Source organism: Rhinoraja longicauda, chromosome 36, assembly GCF_053455715.1.
Source record: "Rhinoraja longicauda isolate Sanriku21f chromosome 36, sRhiLon1.1, whole genome shotgun sequence".
NCBI lineage: Eukaryota > Metazoa > Chordata > Chondrichthyes > Rajiformes > Arhynchobatidae > Rhinoraja > Rhinoraja longicauda.
In genome coordinates this window covers 1,614,415-1,639,502 of record NC_135988.1, presented here as the reverse complement: position 1 = coordinate 1,639,502, position 25,088 = coordinate 1,614,415, and the positions used below count along the sequence as shown (strand labels likewise).

Here is a 25,088-nt window from a genome sequence, read left to right as displayed (position 1 = left end):
GGATGCAGAGTTCACAGTGGGAAGCACTGGAAAGGTGTTGCACTGGAATCTTGGGTCGTCTGTCTTTGCATTGAACAACGACTTTGGAAGAATCATTTAGCGAATCAACCAACAGCTACAGATGTACGAACAGAAGGACACAAAGCTGTCAGTCAGCATCTGTGGAGAAGATGGATACGTGACGTTTAGGGTCTGGACTCTATTTTAGACTTCAGAGATACAGCGCAGAAATAGGCATTTTGGCCCACTGAGTACGCACCCCCCGCCACACACACACACACACACACACACACACACACACACACACACACACACACACACACACATACACACACACACACACACACACACACACACACTAGTACTGTCCTACACACACACACACACACACACACACACACACACACACACACACACACACACACACACACTAGTACTGTCCTACACACACACACACACACACACACACACACACTAGTACTGTCCTACACACACACACACACACACACACACACACACACACACTAGTACTGTCCTACACACACACACACACACACACTAGTACTGTCCTACACACACACACACACACACACACACACACTAGTACTGTCCTACACACACACACACACACTGTCCTACACACACACACACTGTCCTACACACACACACACACACACACACTTGCACTGTCCTACACACACACACACACACACACACACACACACACACTAGTACTGTCCTACACACACACACACACACACACACACTAGTACTGTCCTACACACACACACACACTAGCACTGTCCTACACACACACACACACACACACACTAGCAGTATCCTACACACACACACACACACACACACACACACACACACACACACTAGCAGTGTCCTACACACACTACAGACAATTTACAATTGTACTGAAATCGATTAAGCTACAAACCTGCACGTCTTCAGAGTGTGGGAGGAAACCGGAGCACCCAGAGAAAACCCACGCGGTCACAAGGAGAACATACAAACTCCGCACAGACAGCACCCATAGTCAGGATCGAACTCGAGTCTCTGGCGTTGCAAGGCAGAGACTCTACCGCTGCGCCCTTCTCTTCTTCAGACTAACAGGTTTCCAACGAGCCTCTGGAATCCTTGTTCCTGTAAACAGGAGATTAGTGCAACGGTCCACATTGCACTGTACAAAATATCAGCAAGAAGATAGACACAGTGTGCTGGAGTAACTCAGTGGGTCAGGCAGCACCTCTGGAGAGAAGGAATGCGTGACGTTTCGGGTCGAGACCTTTCTTCAGACTAGTTGGCAAGAATATCATGTGCTGGGTGGGAGATGTGAGCTGGGAGATGGTGATGGGTCTGCATATCCCAGTGGTCACAATGTCCAGTGTGAGGGTACATAGTAGTTGGGACAGCTATCGGAATATTCTCTGTGGTAGGTGTAAAAGGATGCCACTCGTAGGCAGAGTCTTTTACTATATATAAGTTTATTCATAACACTGCACATACATTATGCCCTAGCTGTCCGTGGTCATCACTGGCACTAGAGAGCGAGCTGGAGGTGGGGAAGTTACAATTATACCAAAGACAATGGGGAGTGGTTAGTAGTGGTGAGGTCACTATGTTAAAGGAACATGCACTGATCTACATCCTTCCTCTTGGAAACAAAGTGACCACGGCTCATGCGCTAGGCTCAAACTACAAGCAGACTACTCGTACACACCGTACCGGACAGGCGGCCTGACCACTCTCCCAGAGCGGGTGCGCAACCCACCATCCCCGCCGGTCGAAGGAGCAGCATGAACGGGTGCGGGTACAGAGGCCGGGGAACCAGGGGAAGGAGGAGGACTGGGAAGCGATGCACGCACAGGCGAGGGAGGGGTAGGTAGCTGGGGCGACTGCGGATGTACCGGAGCAGGAGGCACATCAGGCACCTTGTAGTGGACGGGAGGCGAATACGGGATCGCGGGGGGCGGTGCAGGTTCGTTTACCAGCATCAGGTGCTGGCGGGTACGACGGTACACGGTGCCCTCGTAGTTGACCAGGTACGACCGTGGAGAGTCAGCATTGCCGACGACCACGGCCAGCCGGCGGTGGCCGGAGGACGACTCCATCCGGACAACCTGGCCAGCGAACAAAGGTGGAAGGGGACGGGACGATTTGTCAAAGGAGCGCTTCCGAATGAGCTGCTTCTCAGTGATGCGCTCCCTGACAGCGGCAGGGCTCCGAGCCGTGGGTTTCAGGGATTGCTGGGAGACGGGGATGGGGGGTCTAGTGGTGCGGGACAGGAGGCGCTGCGCAGGGGAACCGAGCGCGGGGTCCCGGGAGATGTTGCGGAGGTTGAGGAGGGCAAGGTACAAGTCCGAACTGTCAAGCCGGCAACGTTCCATCAGCTCCTTAGCGCTGCGGACAGCGCGCTCTGCAAGTCCATTGCTTTGCGGGTACTCGGGGCTGCTGGTGATGTGGCGGAAGTTCCAGCGATTTGCAAAAACAGCAAACTCCGCGCTGGTAAACTGGCTGCCGTTGTCGGACTGGAGAGATGCCGGGGAACCAAAGGTCGAGAAGTGGCGGCGAAGCTTCCCGATGACGGCAGCAGACGTGAGGGACGGCAGCAGGTCCACCTCGAACCAGCTTGAGTAGGAGTCCACCAGGACCAGGTAGTGTTTGCCACGCCACTCGAAAATATCGGCGGCAACAGCCGTCCACGGCAACTCGGGAGCCGGCTGCTGCAGGAGAGGCTGACGCTGCTGATGAGGTAATAGGCTGTTGCAGGCAGCGCAGGCGGAGACCCTGTCCCGGATCTCCTTGACCATGCCAGGCCAGTAAAACTGTGCTTGGGCCTGGGATAACGTGGCCTCCACCCCTGGGTGTCCGTTGTGGGCAGTGTGGAAGTAGTGATCGCGCAGCGCAGCCGGCACCACAACCTTGTGACCCTTCACCACCACACCCGCGTGCAGCACCAGTTCATCCCGAACCAGGAAGTAGGGCACGGCACCAGCCGGCAGGGAAGACCGTCGTTCAGGCCAGCCACGGCGGATGACGCCCGCAAGCTGTTGGAGGTCCGGATCCGCGGCAGTGTGTGTGACCAGGGACTGCAGCTGCCAAGATGGAACAATGTTGACGTTCAACACCATCAGGTCCGCCGATTCGTACGGATGGCGGGAAATGGAAGGTAGTGGGGCGCGGGACAGAGTGTCTGCCACGAACATCTCCTTGCCTTTGCGGTACACGATTTCGAATTGAAAACGCTGCAGCTGCAGCATCATTCGCTGCAGGCGGGACGATGCTGCGTGGATGGGCTTGTTTAAAATCGAGACCAGCGGCTGGTGGTCAGTTTCGATGGTGAAAGTTTTTCCCAGAACGTAGTCTCTGAACTTGGAGCAAGCGAACACCACGGCAAGGAGCTCCTTCTCAATCTGCGCGTAGCGCTGTTCAGCAGGGGTCATTGTTCGAGAGGCATAGGAGACGGGCAGCTGTCGGTCGTCGTAGAGCTGCAGGCAGGCAGCACCCAGGCCGAACCGAGATGCATCGCAGGTGAGGACAATTGGCCTGTTTAAGTCGAAAAACCGCAAAGTCGGGGTCCGCGCGAGTCTGGACCTCAGGGCTGCGAAGGCCGATTGGTGGTGAGGGAGCCAGACCCAGGCATTGTCCTTCTTGGTCAGCTCTCTCAGGGGGGCACTTAGTTCGCTGAGGTCGGGTATGAACTTACCCAGGTAGTTGACCATGCCCAGGAAGCGCTGCAGGCCGGGCACGTCAGTGGGAGCGGGCATTTCGGTGATCGCCGCCGTCTTCTCGGGGTCTGGCTTCAGGCCCCCCGCCGTGAAAACGTGGCCTACGTAGGTGACTTCCGCAACGCGGAACCGACACTTCCTTCGATTAAGCTTGAGGTTTATCTCACGAGCCTTGTCCAGGACTTGGCGGAGGTGTCGGTCATGCTCAGCAATGTCCCTCCCGTACACCAGGATGTCATCCACGATGATGGCGCACGGCAACCCAGCAAACAGCTGCTCCATCGTACGCTGAAAAACCTCGCTTGCCGAGTTGATACCAAAAGGCATGCGGAGGAAACGGAACCTGCCGAACGGTGTGCTGAAGGTGGTCAGGAAGGAGGAACGTGCGTCCAGCGGGATCTGCCAAAAGGAGCTCTTGGCATCCAGGACCGAGAAAACTGTGGCTGGACCGACCTGTGCCGCGACGTCCTCCACCGTCCGCATGGGGTAGTGCGGGCGTTTAATAGCCAGGTTCAGGTCCTTGGGGTTGATACAGATCCTGATCTCGCTCGCGTCCTTCTTGGCAGCGACCACCATGGTGGAGACCCACTGGGTGGGGGCACTCACCTCCTTGAGGATGCCCAAGTCCACCATGCCACGTAGTGTGGACTCCACGCGGCCCTTCATGGCAAAAGACACACGGTGGGCCGGTCTGACCACTGGGTCGACCCCCGGGTCCACAACGATCTTGTAGGCACAGGGCAGCTTCCCCAGGACGTCATCAAATCGGTCAGGGTACTCGACCAGGGGGTCCATGGGGGCCTGCACCAGGTGGATGTCGCGGTGAAATGAGACCAAACCAAAGTCCTGGCATGCACGGGCGCCCAGCAGGGTGACGTTTTCAGATGCTAGCAGGAGGAACGTGAGGGGCCGAGAGGTATCCAGAACAGTACAGACAACCGTTGCCTTTCCCACGGCAATCAGAACGCCTCCCCCATAGGCATGGAGGCGGGAGTTGTCAGGAGTAACCCTCTCCCCCGAATTTATCTGCTCGAAGAGGCCCACAGACATAACATTGGCAAACGCCCCAGTGTCGACCTTGGCAGGGAAGGAGTGTCCATTGACTGTAACTTGCACGGATGGATCCGTTATCAATGCAGGTGCTCCCAAGAGCGAAAACACCAGAGAGTCTCCATGGGAGGAAGTCGTATCTGAGCCATCGAGGGCCTCATGTTGGTACCGGGAACCGGTTGCGTTATCGCTTGCAAGGTTGTTTAGACTCCCTCTAGGAGCAGGGACAGGTCTCCCACGAGAACGACAGGCTGCAGAAAAATGGTTCTGCTTCCCACATGAATTGCAAGTTTTGCCCTGCGCTGGGCAAATGTTATACCTGTGTGACGAGAAGTTGCAGTTTGGGCATCTGCGAGGGGTGGCCATAGTGGGCGCGGAGGGGGCGACCCTGGGCTGTGGGTCATTCAATCGCCGGCGGCTGGTGAAATTTATGTCCTGGGGGGCCGGCCGGGATACTGAGCCAACAGCAGAGGCCATGCGTGCGGCATGTATGGCGTCCGTCAGCGACAGGTCAGGCTTCATCAGGAGCTCATCCCGCAGCCTAGAGTTTAGGAGACCGTTGACCAGGACGTCCCTGATCATCTCGTCGGGTGTAATCGTTTGAAGGCGGCACCGCCGAGCCATATGTCTTAAAGATGCAATAAAGGCGTCAACGTGCTCCCCTGGAGTCTGACGCCGCGAGAAAAATTTAAAACGTTCGATGATATTGTTGGTGGGTATGTCGCACAGGGCAGTGAACTTAGCAATGAGACATACCGGGTCGCTGCGGTCCTCTGGAGGGACGAATTGGAACGACGCATAGCGTTCCATTGCCTCCGGACCAGCCAGGTTGAGGAGCAGGTGGGCTTTTATCGCAGCAGTCGCATCAGGATGGGCAATGGCTATATAGTGTTCGTAGTCCCGCTGGAAGACAGTCCAGCGGTGCACGATGTCCTCATCGAAAACGAGCGTGTCCGGACGACGACACGAGGAAGACATGGCAAAGTGGAAGGAGGGGACACAATTGGGAGAAACAAATAATAAAATAAAAAAACCGATAAACAGGAGGCGCAAGTCTACCGATCTGACACCATGTAAAAGGATGCCACTCGTAGGCAGAGTCTTTTACTATATATAAGTTTATTCATAACACTGCACATACATTATGCCCTAGCTGTCCGTGGTCATCACTGGCACTAGAGAGCGAGCTGGAGGTGGGGAAGTTACAATTATACCAAAGACAATGGGGAGTGGTTAGTAGTGGTGAGGTCACTATGTTAAAGGAACATGCACTGATCTACAGTAGGGGAATGAATAGTGAGGGCTAATAACGAGGAAGTAGGGATGTGGAGTGTGCTAATGTGCTAACTTCAGGTAGTCTCCTGCTTCCTCTCTCTATCCTCTCCCCTTCCCAGTTCTCCCACTAGTCTTCCTGTCTCCATCTACATCCTATCTCTGTCCCGCCCCCTCCCCTGACATCAGTCTCAAGAGGGGTCTCGACCCAAAACGTCACCCATTCCTTCTCTCCTGAGATGCTGCCTGACCCGCTGAGTTACTCCAGCATTTTGTGTCTATCTTCGTGCTAATATGTTGACAGGGAACTACAAGCAAAGCCTGAACGTAGTGGTATGGAATGCATCGGTGAGAACACCCAACGTATAGGGTACCCATTGTAACAGAAAACTGGACCTACTGTTAAGAAGTTACATTTTAGTTTAGTTTAGAGATATGTTGCAGAAATAGGCCCTTCTGCACCGACCAGCGTCCCCCACTCACCCAACACTACCCTACACACACGAGGGACAATTTACCTTTATACCAAAGCAATTAACCTACAAACCTGTACGTCTTTGGAGTGTGGGAGGAAGCCGAAGATCTCGGAGAAAACCCACGCAGGTCTAGGTGGCAACGTACAAACTCCGTACAGACAGCACCCGTAGTCAGGATCGAACCCGGGTCTCCGGTGCTACAAGCGCTGTAAGGCAGCGACTCTACCACTGCACCACCGTGACACCCACTAGTCTTGGAGATAATCATTTCATTCTGTCGGGACGGCTTTCTCAGTTCCATCCTGTGCTAGACCTCGTTTTACTGTTTGGCAAGTTTCTGCACAAGATCTCATTTTATTGTTTGTCAAGTTTCTACACAGGACCTCGTTTTATTGTCAGTCGCTTCTGTAATTAAGGCAACCGTTTACTGTCAGGTTTCTGAATAATCTTGTCATCTGAGAATACAAAGTCACACTTGGCAGGTCAGCTTTGGCTTTTTAATAAATCGCCCGTTACTTCCAACACCATCTCCGCCTGGCCTTTCCATTTTGCTCCTACGTTATTGTTAAATGCAAGAGGAACTCCATGCATCGGGAGGAGGTTCAGTTTGAGTTGTAAAGTCCACATCTACAGTACTGGGAACAATATTGATCTCCTGACTGAAGGAAAATTGATAATGGTTTGGAAAGTGTGTTGGAGATGTATTGGATTAGTTGCGGATGCCCACAGCCTGTGCTGTGTATGGGCCTGGCCTGGACAGGCCGGGGCAGTGAGGAGGGATTTGACCATGAGGGGTGATGGTGCAGTGGGTGTCATGCACAGAGTGCGTTACACAGCACAGCACCAGGCCATTCAGCCCAACTCTCCATGCTGACCCAGGAGTCTACCTGAGCTGGTCCCACCTGTCCACGTTTGGTCCCTATCCCTTTAAACGTTCCTATCCGTGTACCCGTCCAAGTGCCAATTAAATGCTGTCATTGTGCCTGCCTCTATCATTTCCTCGTTCCACATTCCCGCCACCCTCTGTGCAAAAATACTTACCCCTCTCAATTCTCTCCCCTCACCTTCAACTCCCCTTCCCCGAGGAAAGGGCTATGACCAGCCCCCTTATCCATGCACCCCATAAACCACGATAGGGTCACCCCTCAGCCTCCTTCAGCCAGCCTTTGGCCACGTTGCCCCCACCCCTCCAGCCCACTTCACCCACATCCTCGCGCCCACCACCACTCTCTCCAGTTCCACATTTCACTTCCCCCCTTCCTTTCTCATCAGATTCCACCACCTGCCCAACTCATCACCTCCAGCCTCAGTCTCTCTCTCTCCACCCATCTCTCCCAGCTCACCATCTGCCAGTAAACCCCTCCACCTCCACGTCCACGATACGATACCATAGAACGTTATTTATCCCAGGAGGGAAATTGGTCTGGCAACAGTCATAAAACACACGATACAATAGACAATAGACAATAGGTGCAGGAGGAGGCCATTCGGCCCTTCAAGCCAGCACCGCCATTCAATGTGATCATGGCTGATCATTCTCAATCAGTACCCCGTTCCTGCCTTCTCCCCATACCCCCTGACTCCGCTATCCTTAAGAGCTCTATCTAACTCTCTCTTGAATGCATTCAGAGAATTGGCCTCCACTGCCTTCTGAGGCAGAGAATTCCACAGATTCACAACTCTGACTGAAAACGTTTTTCCTCATCTCAGTTCTAAATGGCCGACCCCTTATTCTTAAACTGTGGCCCCTGTTTCTGGACTCCCCCAACATTGGGAACATGTTTCCTACCTCTAACGTGTCCAACCCCTTAATAATCTTGTACGTTTCGATAAGATCTCCTCTCATCCTTCTCAATTCCAGTGTATACAAGCCTAGTCGCTCCAGTCTTTCAACATACGACAGTCCCGCTATTCCGGGAATTAGCCTAGTAAACCTACGCTGCACGCCCTCAATAGCAAGAATATCCTTCCTCAAATTTGGAGAACAAAACTGCACACAGTACTCCAGGTGCGGTCTCACTAGGGCCCTGTACAACTGCACACAGTACTCCAGGTGCGGTCTCACTAGGGCCCTGTACAACAGCACACAGTACTCCAGGTGCGGTCTCACTAGGGCCCTGTACAACTGCACACAGTACTCCAGGTGCGGTCTCACTAGGGCCCGGTACAAGGTGCGGCCTCACTAGGGCCCTGTACAACTGCACACAGTACTCCAGGTGCGGTCTCACTAGGGCCCTGTACAACTGCACACAGTACTCCAGGTGCGGTCTCACTAGGGCCCTGTACAACTGCAGAATACATGAAGTGATGAGTGGAAAGTCCAGGATCGGGGATATGCCAAGATTGGAGAGGGGAGGGGGGAGGGGAGTCAGTCTACCCCACTACAGAAGGGGGAGGAGTTGTACAGCTTGATAGCCACAGGGAAAAAGGATCTCCTGTGGCGTTTGGTGCTGCATCTTGGTGGGACCAGTCTGTTGCTGAAGATGCTCCTCAGGTTGACCAGTGTGTCATGGAGGGGGTGAGCTGTATTGTCCAAGATGCTCTGCAGTTTGAGGAGCATCCTCCCCTCTAAGACCACCTCCCATGAATCCAATCTCTGGCCACCTCTTGCCCCGACCCTGGTGCTGGCCTCCCTCCCTCCCCACGCCACCACCAGGCAGGAGAAGAATCCTCACTCTCAGGAAGTGGGAGAGGGTGCAGAAAGATCCACCAGGATGTGCCCTGGGCCTGCAGGCCTGAGTTACAGTGAGCGGTTGGAGAGAAGCACAGAGTGCTGGAGGAACTCAGCGGGTCGGGCAGCATCTCTGGAGGGATGGAATGGGTGAGGTTGCGGGTCGAGACCCTTCATCAATCCCAGGCTGGAAAGTCCAGCCCATTTCACTGTGGAGTGCAGGAGGCAGAGGGGTGAGTTTCATGAGGTGCACAAGATCATGGGGAACAGTAGAGGATTCCTTGAAGTGGAGTTTGAGTTTAGATTATTGTCACGTGTACCGAGGTACAGTGAAAAGCTTCCGTTGCCTGCTATCCAGTCAATGGAAAAACAATACATGATTACAATCGAGGAAGAAGGAGTGGGGGGGGGGAGAGAGGAGAATGTGGGGGGAGGAGGAGAGGGAGGGGGGGATGGGGAGCAGGAGGGGGATGGGCACAGTGAGAGGGGAGGGCAAGAGGAAGGCAGATGGGGAGGGAGAAGGGGACAGGGAGAGATGGGGAAGGGAGGGGGTGGAGATGGGGTGGTCAGTGAGAGAGGGGATGGGGAGATGCAGGGGGATGTAGAGAGTAAGGGCGAGAGGGGAGAGAGAGGGGGGGATGGGGAGAGGAGAGAGAGAGAGGGGGGGATAGGGAGAGGAGAGAGATGGGGAGAGGGAGAGGAGAGAGAGAGAGAGAGAGAGAGAGAGAGAGAGAGAGAGAGAGAGAGAGGGGGGGGGGGGGGGTGGGGAGAGGAGAGAGTGAGAGGGGGGATGGGGAGAGGAGGGAGATGGGGAGAGGGAGAGGAGGGGGAGAGAGAGAGAGAGAGAGAGAGAGAGAGAGAGAGAGAGAGAGAGAGAGAGAGAGAGAGAGAGAGAGAGAGAGAGAGAGAGAGAGAGAGAGAGAGAGAGAGAGAGAGAGAGAGAGAGGGGGGATGGGGAGAGGGAGAGTGGGGATGAGGAAATGCAGAGGGGAACAGTTATCCTGTGTCCAGGGGGAATGTCATTCACACTGTAGACACAAGCAACTGCAGATGCTGGCATCCTGAGCAAAACACTTGTATACACTGGAATTTAGAAGGATGAGGGGGGATCTTATTGAAACATATAAGATAATTAGGGGATTGGACACATTAGAGGCAGGAAACATGTTCCCAATGTTGGGGGAGTCCAGAACAAGGGGCCACAGTTTAAGAATAAGGGGTAGGCCATTTAGAACGGAGATGAGGAAGAACTTTTTCAGTCAGAGAGTGGTGAAGGTGTGGAATTCTCTGCCTCAGAAGGCAGTGGAGGCCAGTTCGTTGGATGCTTTCAAGAAAGGAGGGAGAGAGAAAACGGGTAATTATAGACCAGTTAGTCTGACATCAGTGGTGGGGAAGATGCTGGAGTCAATTATAAAAGACGAAATTGCTGAGCATTTGGATAGCAGTAACAGGATCATTCCGAGTCAGCATGGATTTATGAAGGGGAAATCATGCTTGACAAATCTACTGGAATTTTTTGAGGATGTAACTAGGAAAATTGACAGGGGAGAGTCAGTGGATGTGGTGTACCTCGACTTTCAGAAAGCCTTCGACAAGGTCCCACATAGGAGATTAGTGGGCAAAATTAGGGCACATGGTATTGGGGTAGGGTACTGACATGGATAGAAAATTGGTTGAGAGACAGAAAGCAAAGAGTGGGGATAAATGGGTCCCTTTCGGAATGGCAGGCAGTGACCAGTGGGGTACCGCAAGGTTCGGTGCTGGGACCCCAGCTATTTACGATATACATTAATGACTTAGACGAAGGGATTAAAAGTACCATTAGCAAATTTGCAGATGATACTAAGTTGGGGGGTAGTGTGAATTGTGAAGAAGATGCAATAAGGCTGCAGGGTGACTTGGACAGGTTGTGTGAGTGGGCGGATACATGGCAGATTCAGTTTAATGTAGATAAGTGTGAGGTTATTCACTTTGGAAGTAAGAATAGAAAGGCAGATTATTATCTGAATGGTGTCAAGTTAGGAGGAGGGGGAGTTCAACGAGATCTGGGTGTCCTAGTGCATCAGTCAATGAAAGGAAGCATGCAGGTACAGCAGGCAGTGAAGAAAGCCAATGGAATGTTGGCCTTCATAACAAGAGGAGTTGAGTATAGGAGCAAAGAGGTCCTTCTACAGTTGTACCGGGCCCTGGTGAGACCGCACCTGGAGTACTGTGTGCAGTTTTGGTCTCCAAATCTGAGGAAGGATATTCTTGCTATGGAGGGCGTGCAGCGTAGGTTCACTAGGTTAATTCCCGGAATGGCGGGACTGTCGTATGTTGAAAGGCTGGAGCGATTGGGCTTGTATACACTGGAATTTAGAAGGATGAGGGGGGATCTTATTGAAACATATAAGATAATTAGGGGATTGGACACATTAGAGGCAGGAAACATGTTCCCAATGTTGGGGGAGTCCAGAACAAGGGGCCACAGTTTAAGAATAAAGGGTAGGCCATTTAGAACGGAGATGAGGAAAAACTTTTTCAGTCAGAGAGTGGTGAAGGTGTGGAATTCTCTGCCTCAGAAGGCAGTGGAGGCCAGTTCGTTGGATGCTTTCAAGAGAGAGCTGGATAGAGCTCTTAAGGATAGCGGAGTGAGGGGGTATGGGGAGAAGGCAGGAACGGGGTACTGATTGAGAGTGATCAGCCATGATCGCATTGAATGGCGGTGCTGGCTCGAAGGGCTGAATGGCCTACTCCTGCACCTATTGTCTATTGTCTATAACACAAAGTGCTGGAGTAACTCAACGGGGCAGGGCAGCATCGCTGGAGAACATGGGGAGGTGATGTTTTGGGTGGGGAGTTATTGCAACGCTGTGTATTTTTGCTCAATGTCACTCAGGTACTCTGCCCAACTAGACCCAGGCCTTCACCAGAGTTACACTGCATGTGATCTGTTTCAAGCCACATCGCTGCCCACCACAGCCTCACCCCCACAGCTCAATACATTGTCTTGCCAGGTGTCATCACCACTCTCGTCTCCTTCAACAATGCACTTACTCCACATACATTATTCACTCTGCTTACTGTGCAAGGACATTCACTAATGACGTTAACATACACAAGGTAGACAAAAACAAGGTGCTGGAGGGACTCTGTGGGTCGGGCAGCATCTCTGGAGGGAATAGACAGATGATGTTTTGTGTCGGGGCCTTTCATCAGATGGTAAAAGGTCCCCGACCAGGAACGTTGTTTGTCCATTACCATCCCAGATGCTGCCTGTCCCTCTGGGCCTCTCCAGCCCTCTGTGTTTTACTTGCACATGGTGGTAATGTTTGCAACACTGAGTCCAACAAGGTTTCAGTGAGTACCTGCTGAGGGTGTGTTTATTGAACACACACACTCATACGCACACATACTAATTCACAAACGCACTCGGGCACACGCTCACTCACACACGCACAAGCACACTCACAAACACACCCGCACACATATGCACATGCACACATACACATAGGCACACGCGCAAACACACACACGCTCACACACGCACATGCACACTCACTCACATGTGCACATGCACACACTCACACGCACTCACAAACACACCCACGCACACATGCACACTCACACGCATACACACTCACTCACACTCACACATGCACATTCAAACAAACACATGTGCACTCACAAACATACTCACACACACATGCACACACTCACAAACACACCCATGCACACATGCACACTCACACGCACACACACACACATGCACATTCAAACACACACACGTGCACTCACAAACATACTCACACACACATGCACACACATGCACACACACACTCACAAATGCATTCACACACACATGCACACTCACACACACACACACCTATTCACACACGTACATGCACACACTCACACATACACGCACTTACAAACACACTCATACACACATGCACACTCACACACACACAAACATTGTCGCACACGCGCACTTGCTTGCACGCACGCTCTAACAAACACACACACACACTCGCATGCACAGTTGCATGCACAGGCATTCATGCTCTCACTCACACATGCACACTTACACACACACACACACACGCACACACGCACACAGGCCACAAACAGCTGGAACAGCTGGAATCCACGAGTGGATTCAGTTCAGTATAGTTTATTGTCATGTGTACTGAAGTACAGTGAAAAGCTTTTGTTGCGTGCTATCCAGTCCGCAGAAAGACAACACATGATTACAATCACAGTTTATAGATACATGATAGGGGAATAACATTTAGTGCAAGGTAAAGCCAGTAAAGTTCGATCAAAGATAGTCGAGGGTCACCAATGAGGTAGACAGTAGTTCAGCCCTGCTCTCTGGTTGTGGTAGGATGGTTCAGTTGCCTGTTAACAGCTGGGAAGAAACTGTCCCTGAACCTGGAGGTGTGTGTTTTCACACTTCTGTACCTTTTGCCTGATGGGAGAGGGGAGGAGGGAGTGGCCGGGGTGAGACTCATCCTTGATGATGCTGCTGGCCTTGCCGAGGCAGGTAAGGTGTAAATGGAGTCAATGGAAGGGAGGTCGGTTTGTGTGATGGTCTGGGCTGCGTCCACAATTCATTGCAATTTCTTGCGGTCTTGGATGGAGCTGTTCCCAGACCAAGCTGTGATGCATCCTGATAAAATGCTTGCTATGGTGCATCTGCAGATGTAGGTGAGAGTTGTTGGTGACATGCCGAACATCCAGAACCACCTGAGGCAGTAGAGGTGTGGGTGTGCTTTCTTGGTTGTTGCTTCAATATGGGTGGTCCAGGAGAAGTTGTTGGTGATATTGAATCCTGGGCATTTGAAGTTTTCATCCATTTCTACTTCAGCACCATCAATGCAAACTGGGGTCTGTGCACCGACCGCTTTGCTTCCTGACGTCAATCACTGTCTCCTTTGTCCTGCTGACATTGAGAGAAAGATTGTTGTCTTGACACCAGGACACTGCTCCTGGGTTAAATGGAGGGTAGGTGCTCAGTAATCCGCGGACTTTATTATTCCAGCAGAATCTCATGTACCCGATGGCACTTTGTAGCCTCATGCAGCTCCACATTCCAGCTAACTGTTTACAACAAATTTCAATGCAACGAGACAGGTTTAGCTTTCGGTTTATGTGAACTGAGGTGAAAAGCTTTGCAAGATATCCAATCAAATCTTAAACGACATTTGGCCAGGTACATGGATGGAACAGGTTTGGAGGGTTTAGAAGCAGGTGGGACTTGTGTAGATGGAGAGCTTGGTTGTCATGGACAAGTTGGGCCGAAGGGCCTGTTCTGTGCTGTATGACACTACAACTCTAAATCAGATAATACTGATTGTACAGGAAACAAAACTGCAGATGCTGGTTTAAATCGAAGGTCGACACAAAATGCTGGAGTAACTCAGCAGGACAGGCAGCATCTCGGGAGAGAAGGAATGGGTGACGTCTCGGGTCGAGACCCTTCTTCAGACTGATGTCAGGGGAGGGGGCGGGACTAAGGTAGAATATAGTCAGAGACAGTAAGACTGGTGGGAGAACTGGGAAGGGGGAGGAGTTAGAGAGGGAAAACAGGGACTATCTGAAGTTAGAGAAAGCTACCCAAGCGAAATATGAGGTGCTGTTCCTCCAATTTGCGCTGGGCCTCACTCTGACAATGGAGGAGGTCCAGGACAGAAAGGTCGGATTGGGAATGGGAGGTGGAGTTGAAGTGCTGAGCCACCGGGAGATCAGGTAGGTTAAGGTGGACTGAGCGAAGGTGTTCAGCGAAACGATCGTCGAGCCTGCGCTTGGTCTCGTCGATGTAGAAAGGTTGAAACATGGAACAGCGGATACAATGGATGAGGTTGGAGGAGGTGCAGGTGAACCTCTGCCTCACCTGGAAAGACTGTTTGGGTTCTTGGATGGAGTTGAGGGGGGAGGTAAAGGGACAGGTGTTGCATCTCCTGCGGTTGCTGGGGAAAGTGTCCGGGGAGGGGGTGGTTTGGGTGGGAAGGGACGAGTGGACCAGGGAGTTTCGGAGGAAACGGTCTCTGCTGGAGATGGGAAGGGGTGGAGATGGGAAGGGGTGGCCAGTAGTGGGATCCCGTTGGAGGTGGCAAAAATGTTGTATGCGCGGCTGATGGGGTGGAAGGTGAGGACAAGGGGGACTCTGTCCTTGCTATGAATGGGGGGAGGGGGAGCAAGAGCGGAGCTGCGGGATATCGAGGAGACCCTAGTGAGAGCCTCATCTATAATGGAAGAGGGGAACCCCCGTTTCCTATGTACATCATGTATGCACATAAATACAATCATATCAAACTCAAGTACAATAGGTGGAGCAGAGGGGAAGATACAGGGTGCAGAATATAGTTCTCAGCATTGTAGCGCACCAGTTCCACAGACAAGGTCCAATGTCCGCAATGGGGTAGAGGTGAATTGGACAGTACCCCAGCTTATGGAAGGGCCGTTCACAAGCCTGATAACAGAGGGGAACGAGCTGCTGCTGTGTCTGGTGGTGCTTGCTTTCAAGCCTCTGTACCTTCTGTGTGTGGGGAGAGGGGGAGGGGGGAATGTGTGCTGAGCTGTGTGTCTGTGATCTGATCTCCAGTGAAGGGGCCAGATTTGCATGTGTCTCAGCTTGCCCGCTTTGTATTCATGCCAAGGTCCTCTGTGGGTTTCATATTGTCAAATCTGCAGCGGTTAGACAAACACACTCCATCTTATGTTTCTTGTTATTTGTATGTTAGTTAGTATGTATGTGAGTTGGCCAAGAATGAAATCTCAGACACGGAGCAAGGAAAGTCTGCATGGAATTTATTATTTAAAAATAACATTTATTCACCAATTATGATTCCTGTTTATATATGTAGATAAGCTTGAGCACAGTTTTTTGTTTTGTGTAAACTATCTACATATATATATAAAAAGTTTATTCAAAAATACATATATATATAAATTATAAATATATTATAACAAATTATATATGTACATAAATTATATTATATTGTAATAAATTATATATATATATATAAATTATATATATGTGATATATTAGTTATATTATAATAAATGTTATATATATGCTAAAGGAACAGTGGTGCAGCGGGTAGAGCCGCTGCCTCACGGCGCCAGGGACCCTGGTTCGATCCTGACCTCGGCTGCTGTCTGTGTGGAGTTTGCACGTTCTCCCTGTGACCGCGTGGGTTTCCTCCGGGTGCTCCGGTTTCCTCCCACATCCCAAAGACGTGCGGGTTTGTGGGTTAATTGGGCCTCTGTAAATTGCCCCTCGTGTGAGGGGAGTGGATGAGAAAGTTGGGTAACATTGAACTCGTGTGAATGGGGGATCGATGGTCGGCATGGACTCGGTGGGCTGAAGGGCCTGTTTCCATGCTGTGTTTTTCAATCAATCAGCAATTGTCTCAGCAGGTCAGGCAGCAGCCGTGGAGGAATGGAGAGGCAACGTTTCAGGTCGTGACCCTCCATCAATCGGAAGGAGAGTCTTGACCCGAAATGTCGTCAGTCCATTCCCTCCACAGATGCTGCCTGACCTGCTGAGTTCCTCCAGCACTTTGTGTTTCTTACTCAAGATTGCAGCATCTGCAGTTCCTTGTGTCTCCGCTGAATTGACGGTCCTTTCACAATGTATGTCACGTTAACACTGAGTGTAAGAAAATAACTGCAGATGCTGGTACAAATCAAAGGTATTTATTCACAAAATGTCGGAGTAACTCAGCGGGTCAGGCAGTATCTCAGGAGAGAAGGAATGGGTGACGTTTCGGGTCGAGACCCTTCTTCAGACTGAGGTCCTGACCAAACAGGAAATCTTAAATGAGTGGTCTCTGCAAATGGAACGTGCACTGGACATAGAGAACAAATGTCTTCATTATTCATTGACATTGGGCTTTCACTGTTTGACCATTGTGACCATTTTCTTTCCTCCAGGACCTTTGTGAAGGCCAAGTTCAGACAGATTCCTGAGCGTGCGTTTTCCCACATCCCCACACTACAATTCCTGTAAGTACAGAGGGAACGTTGTGTGTGTGTGTGTGCGTGTGTGTGCGCATGTGTGTGTGTGCGTGCGTGCGTGGGTGCGTGTGTGTGGGTGTTTGTGTGTGTGTGTGTCCATGTGTGTGCCCGTTTGTATGTGTACGTGTGTTGGTGTTGTGTGTGTGTGTGTGTGTGTGTGTGTGTGTGTGCGCGCGCGTGCGTGGGTGTGTGTGTGCGTGTGTATGTGTGTGCACGTGTGTGTGTGTGTGTGCGCGTGTGTGTGTGTTTGTGTGTGTGTGTGAGTGTGGGTGGGTGTGTGTGGGCGTGCCATGATGCTCTCCCCAGGACAGCGTGTCCGGAATGTTCCGTCTTTCCCCTCTCCTGTACCGACCTCTCCACACACCGACCTCTGCTCCATCAGTTCCCCCCCCCATCTACCACTCCCTGCTCCCCTCCCCCCTCTTCCTTCCCCCCTCCACCCCCACCCACCCTACCCCTTCCCCCCACCTTCCCTCTCCTCCTAGATGTCCTGGCGCCCCATGACGATCCGGCCAAGCAACGCAGGAGGTTGTTCCGTGCCGAGGCTTTAGCACGGAGAGCTTCAAGGTGTTGCTTGTAGGTCAGCTGCTGATCTAGTTTCACCCCGAGGTGTGTAGGAAATGGGTTGTAGGGTAGGGGTGACCCATTGAGGGTGACGGTTAGCTGGCGTTGAGCTTCCTTGTTGTTCAGGTGAAAGGCCGTTGTGGTGGTTTTTGCCACTCAGTTTTAGTCTCCAGGTCTTAAGGTAGCCCGCGACAAGTTCCATATCCGCCGAGAGCACATCCTCAACATTTGACCGACTCCTGTCCGAGTGCAGTAGGGCCAAGTCACCTGCGTATCCATACTGGCGCGAGGTCGTGCGTGGCAGATCGCTGATATAGAGATTGAAGAGCATGGGGGCCAGTACCGAGCCTTGGGGGACTCCATTTCTTAGGCGTCGTAGTCGGCTAGATTGTCCGTCGCTGGTCTTGAGTACAAAACTGCGGTTGGCAAGGATGTTGGCAAGGAACCGCACTAAATGACGGTCAGGGATGGTTCGGAGGAGCTTCAAGATCAAGCCCTGGTGCCACACAGTATCATAGGTGGCGGGGAGGTCCACCAGTGTGATGCCCGCCTTGTGATCCTTTTTGAACCTGTCTTCGATGTCATTGGTCAGCTTGACTATTTGGTGGGTGGTGCAGCGTCCGCGATGAAATCCGGCTTGTTCAGCGGGTAGTTGAGGGTCAACGATTGGATGGAGCCGGGCCAGGAGAAGCCGCTCGAGGAGCTTGTACGGGACACAGAGGAGAGAGATGGGTGACACACGTCACATCCAACGTTGCCCAGTTCAATGATACTTTAGTGTCACATGCACCGAGGTACAGTGAACTGCTTGGTTTTACACGCAGCCCGGCAGACTCATTCAGCACCCCTGAGCCAGGCAGTCCACAAAGACTCGCCACATCTCCGGGGCCCACTGAGTTACAAAAGGTTATTTCGAACAGTTTTATCTTCTGCTCGCAGCGGCAAGCCAGGCCAGCCACTGCCCATGGCCACAGGCAGCCCCCTGCCCGGCCCCCCTTTGTTCTCAGCCCCCCCCCCCATCGCGGGGCCCCCCTCGTTCTAGTCTTATCCAGGGACCCCAGCTCCCTGTTTGAGAGTCTGGACACTGTGGGATCTGGGACATTCTCTAGATCTGCGGCTTTAGCCAGATGAAAGAACAACACAGATCATGGAAAATCAGGCAGTGTTTGGATTATATCATACTGTACAGCTCAGGAACAGGCCCTTCAGCCCAACTACTCCATGCTGAGCAGATTGGCATTCTGACCGATACCATTGCCCATTATGGCCCAGATCACTGGAAAAGCTTCCTATCCTTGAACGGTCCAAATATCTTTTACATGTTGTAAGTGTATCTATCTCCATCACTCCCTCTGGCAGCTCGTTCCAAGTGCCCACCACTCTCTCAGCCCAAAGCCTTATAGTTTGACACCCACCACCAACCCCCACCCTGGGAAAAAGCCCTGTGACATCCCACCTTATCTCTGCCCCTCATGCTTGTAGCAACCTCCATCATGTCACCTCTCAGCTTCCCATGCTCCAGGGAACAGAGTCCAGCCTCCCCCTAACTCGAGCTCTCCAGTCCCACCAACATCCTGGTGGATCTCTGCACCCTCTGTAGCTCCACCACGTCTTTCTGAGAGTGTGTCGGGCGGAACTGCTCACAGTTTACCAGCAGTCCCACCAACGCCTATAAAAACATGAGAGGAATAGATCGGGCAGATGCACAGTATGTTGCCCAGAGTAGGGGAATCGAGGACCAGAGGCCAAAGGTTTAAGGTGAAGGGGAATCTGAGGGGTAACTTTTTCACACAAAGGGTGGTGGGTGTATGGAACGAGCTGCCAGAGGAGGTAGTTGAGGCTGGGACTATCCCAATGTTTAAGAAACTGTTAGACAGGTACATGGATAGGACAGGTTAGGAGGGATATGGACCAAACATGGGCAGGTGGGACTAGTGTAGCTGGGATATGTTGGCCGGTGTGGGTAAGTCCCCACCGGACTCTGCCCCTCCCCCCCCCCCCCCATGTCCAGCAGCGGAAGGACCCCGGACTGTGGTCCTCGGCTTTGGATGCACCGAGCTTCAGCGCGTCCCTCAGCATCAATCTCTGGCACGTTAGCCCCGTGGCTGCGTGGGTTTCCTCCGGGTGCTCCGGTTTCCCCCTGCAGTCTGGAGCGGGCCTGTCGGCAACATCGTCACCAGCTGATGATCTCCCAGCAGCACTTGATGTCCGTCTCCAATGAAACCCGGCTCCTTTGTTCCTCCATGTGTTTCCTGACCACCGAGTGCTGGAGTTGGAGTCTGGTCTCTGCACTGTTTAGATACAATAACTACATCATCATTCACCTGGCCAAATACAAGCTGGCGTGGCCATAGAGTTGCTGCCGCACAGCTGCAGAGACCCGGGTTCCATCCCGACCACGGGTGCTGTCTGTACGGAGTTTGTGCGTACTCCCCGTGACCTGCGTGGGTTTGCTCTGGGTGCTCCGGTTTCCCCTCACACTCCAAAGACGTGCATGTTTGCAGGTTAATTGGCTTGGTATAAATGTAAATTGTCCCCTAGTGTGTGTAGGATAGTGTTGGTGTGTGGGGATCGCTGGTTAGTGCAGACCCGGTGGGCCGAAGGGCCTGTTTCCACGCTGTATCTCTAAATTAAACTAAACTAAACTGCAGATAGACACAAAAAGCTGGAATAACTGGAGTAACAGGCGGCATCTCTGGAGAGAAGCAATGGGTGACGTTTTTGGGTTGACACCCTTCTTCAGACGAGAGACAGAGATGCTGCCTATCATAAAAACAGAGATGCTGCCTGTCCCGCTGAGTTACTCCAGCTTTTTGTGTCTAACTTCGGTTTAAACCAGCATCTGCACTTCCTTTCTGAACTAAACTGTTCTTTCTTCCACACAGCTTATTCAACTCAAACACGTTCACTGTCATAGGAGATGATGCCTTCAATGGCTTGTCCCACCTGCAGTACCTGTAAGTGTGACGCTTGGGGTTGCCAACTGTCCCGTATCAGCCGGGACATCCTGTATTTTGGGCTAAATTGGGTTTGTCCCGTACGGGACCGCCCTTGCCCCGTAATTAGTGGGGTTGCCAACTTCCTCGCTCCCAAATAAGGGACAACGGGTGACATCACCGCCCCGCGCCCCATGTGACCTCACCCAGCCAGCGGCCACGTGCTCCCGCTCCACCAATGGCGGCCGCCCGGGCCGGGAGCACGTGGCCGCTGGCGGGGTGAGGTCACGTGGGGTGCGGGGCGGTGACGTCACCCTTTGTCCCTTATTTGGGCGTGAGGAAGTTGGCGACCCCTAGTGGCGGTCATTCTCCACACGCCCACCTTCACCCGACACAACCACAGCCTGGTGACGCCCGCCTTGCTTTGTGTGTTCGCAGGTTCATAGAGAACAACGACGTCCAAGCTCTGTCCAAGCACACCTTCCGAGGCCTCACGTCACTGAACCACCTGTAAGTCTTCCACGGATACCGATGCGACCGAGTTAGAACAACGAAGAGTTGGACTGGTTGGAGAGGAGAGGGCCGAGGTTTCAGTAAGGCCTCCATGCACTCCTGTGCAGGATGGTAGCACAGAGTCACAGGATGCGGGGAGGGAGGGGGGGGGTGTGGTGGTGGCATAGTCCACCTCCGGGGAGAGTAGAGTGGAGAGAGTACATGTCGAGAGGATGTTTCCACTAGAGTCATAGAGTGATACAGTGTGGAAACAGGCCCTTCGGCCCAAGTTGCCCACACCGGCCAACAATGTCCCAGCTACCCTGGTTCCATTTGCCTGCGCTTGGTCCATATCCCTCCAAACCTGTCCAATCCATGTACCTGTCCAGCTGTTTCTTAAACAATGGGATAGTCCCAGCCTCAACTACCTCCTCTGGCAGCTTGTTCCACACACCTACCACCCTCTGTGTGAGAAAGTTACCCCTCAGATTCCTATTAAATCTTTTCCCTTTCACCTTGAACCTATGTCCTCTGGTCCTCGATTCCCCTACTCTGGGTAAAAGACCCGATCTATTCCTCTCATGATTTTGTACACCTCTATAAGATCTCCCCTCATTCTACTACACTCCATGGAATAGAGACCCAGCCTACTCAACCTCTTCCTTTAGTCCTGGCAACATCCTCGTAAATCTTTTCTGAACCCTTTCAAGCTTGCCAATGTCTTTCCTATAACATGGTGCCCAGAACTGAACACAATATTCTACATGCGGTCTCACCAGTCTCTTATACAACTGCACCACGAAGTCCCAACTTCTATACTCAATACTTTGACTGATGAAGGCCAAATTGCCAAAAGCCTTTTTGACCACCTTATGACTCGACCTTCAAGGAACCATTCACCTGCGCTCCTAGATCCCTCTGCTCTACAACACTACCCAGAGGCCTACCATTTACTGTGTAGGTCCTGCCCCTGTTCAACATCCCAAAATGCAACACCTCACACTTCTCTGTATTAAATTCCATCAACCATTCCTCCGCCCACCTGGCCAATCGATCCAGATCCTGCTGCAATCGTTCACAACCATCTTCACTAACTGCAAAACCACTAACTTTTGTATCATCAGCAAACTTGCTAATCTTGCCCTGTATGTTCTCATTCACAAGTGGGAGAGTCTAGGACTAGAGGTCATAGCCTCAGAATTAAAGTGCGTTCCTTTAGGAAGGAGATGAGATGGAATTTCTTTAGTCAGAGGGTGGTGAATCTGTGGAATTCTTTGCCACAGATGGCTGTGGAGGCCAAATCAGTGGATATATTTAGGGCAGAGATAGACAGATTCTTGACTAGTGCGGGTGTCAGAGGTTACGGGGAGAAGGCAGGAGAATGGGGTTTGGAGGGAGAGATAGACCAGCCATGATTGAATGGTGGAGTAGACTCGATGGGCCGAATGGCCTAATTCCACTCCTATCACTTATGACCTTATGAGAAGGGTCGGGGAACTGAAATGTGGGGACATGTTGACCACATAAGATGGAATCAAGGACTGAGATTTGTAAGGGTGTGGATCAATCGGCAATATTCAGACAGGTACTGATGATTTACCTCTTCCCATTGGACTTTGTCTCTGAACTATATTCTGCACTCTGTACCTTCCCCTTTGTTCTACCGATTGTACTGAGTATGATTTATATTTAAGTATAGTATTATCTCACCTGTCCCGAGGGGCAATGAGACAGTTCAGTTAAGTTCCGTTTATTCTCACATGCACCGAGCTACAGTGAGAAGCTTTTGTTGCGTGTTATCCAGTCAGAACAAAGACAATACATAACATATAACATATAACAACTGCAGCATGGAAACAGGCCTGTCCGGCCCTACCAGTCCACGCCGACCATTCTCCCTGACCTAGTCTCATCTACCTGCACTCAGACCATAACCCTCCAATCCCCTCCTATCCATATACCTATCCAATTTACTCTTAAATAATAAAATCGAGCCAGCCTCCACCACTTCCACCGGAAGCCCATTCCATACAGCCACAACCCTCTGAGTAAAGAAGTTCCCCCTCATGTTACCCCTAAACCTTTGTCCCTCAATTCTGAAGCTATGTCCCCTTGTTGGAATCTTCCCCACTCTCAAAGGGAAAAGCCTACCCACGTCAACTCTGTCCGTCCCTCTCAAAATTTTAAAAACCTCTATCAAGTCCCCCCTCCACCTTCTACGCTCCAAAGAATAAAGACACATTTAAGGGACCCATCATTTCTTATTCTCAGTTTATTTCTTTTCACTTCTTTCTCTCCTACATATTGGGTCTGAGTGTTTCCCTTTTCTGCCTCCTGCCTCACACACTGCCTATTAGCTATCTGTGTTTGAGTCCCTGTGTTACAATCGATCCATTCACAGTGCACAGATAAATGATAAGGGAATAACGTTCAGTGCAAGGTAAAGCCAGCAAAGTCCAGTCAAGGATAGTCCGAGGGTCACCAATGAGGTAGATAGTAGTTCAGCCCTGCTCTCTGGTTGTATTAGGATGATTCAGTTGCCTGATAACAGTTGGGAAGAAACTGTCCCTGAATCTGGAGGAAAGAAAACTGCGGATGCTGGTTTAAATCGAAGGTAGACATAAAATTCTGCAGTAACTCAGCGGGCCAGGCAGCATCTCTGGAGAGAAGGAATGGGTGACGTTTCGGGTCGAGACCCTTCTTCTGTCTGAAGAACGGTCTCGACCTGAAACATCACCCATTCCTTCTCTCCAGAGATGCTGCCTGCCCCGCTGAGTTACTGCAGCATTTTGTCTCTACCTGAATCTGGAGGTGTGTGTTTTCACACTTCTGTACCTTTTGCCCGATGGGAGAGGGGAGAAGAGGGAGTGGCCAAGGTGTAACACGTCCTTGATTATGCTGCTGGCCTTGCCAAGGCAGCCTGTTCTACCTATTATACTGAGTTTGACTTATATTTAAGTATAGTATTATCTGATCTGTCCAGACGGGCAATGAGACAGTACAGCAGGGGCAATGAGACAGTACAGCAGGGGCAATGATACAGTACAACAGGGGCAATGAGACAGTACAGCAGGGGCAATGAGACAGTACAACAGGGGCAATGAGACAGTACAGCAGGGGCAATGAGACAGTACAACAGGGGCAATGAGACAGTACAGCAGGGGCAATGAGACAGTACAGCAGGGGCAATGAGACTGTACCACAGGGGCAATGAGACTGTACCACAGGGGCAATGAGACTGTACCACAGGGGCAATGAGACAGTACAGCAGGGGCAATGAGACTGTACAGCAGGGGCAATGAGACAGTACAGCAGGGGCAATGAGACTGTATAGCAGGGGCAATGAGACTGTACCACAGGGGCAGTGAGACAGTACAACAGGGGCAATGAGACAGTACAGCAGGGGCAACGAGACAGTACAACAGGGGCAATGAGACTGTACAGCAGGGGCAATGAGACTGTACAGCAGGGGCAATGAGACTGTACAGCAGGGGCAATGAGGTGTCAAAAAGGCGTTTGGCACATTGGCCATCATTGGCCAGAGTATTGAGTATAGATGTTGGGAGGTCATGTTGCAGTTGTATAAGACGTTGGTGAGGCCGCATTTAGAGTATCGTGTTCAGTTCTGGGCACCGTGTTATAGGGAAGGTGTGAAGGGGATGGAAAGGATGTTGCCAGGACCAGAGGGTGTGAGCTATAGGGAGAGGTTGAGCAGGCTGGGTCTCTATTCCTTGGAGCGCTGGAGGATGAGGGGAGATCTTATAGAGGTGTATAAAATCATGAGAGGAATAGATCGGGTAGATGCAGTCTCTTGTCCATAGTAGGTGAATCGAGGACCAGAGGACATAGGTTTAACATGAAGGGGAAAAGATTTAATAGGAAT

At 51.7% G+C, this 25,088-nt stretch overlaps 1 protein-coding gene across 3 annotated transcripts in view; it reads left to right on the top strand.

Annotated features, from left to right (window-relative positions):
- LOC144610472 (leucine-rich repeat LGI family member 3-like) overlaps positions 1–25,088 on the top strand; it is a 72,172-nt gene that overhangs the window by 20,034 nt on the left and 27,050 nt on the right. For 2 of the 3 annotated variants that reach the window (XM_078429213.1, XM_078429212.1), the window contains exons 2-4: positions 17,130–17,201; positions 20,663–20,734; positions 21,152–21,223. In XM_078429213.1, the coding sequence (XP_078285339.1) occupies positions 17,130–17,201; positions 20,663–20,734; positions 21,152–21,223 (216 nt within the window). The remainder of the gene's footprint in view (positions 1–17,129; positions 17,202–20,662; positions 20,735–21,151; positions 21,224–25,088) is intronic. The other variant, XM_078429214.1, reaches the window with a different exon arrangement.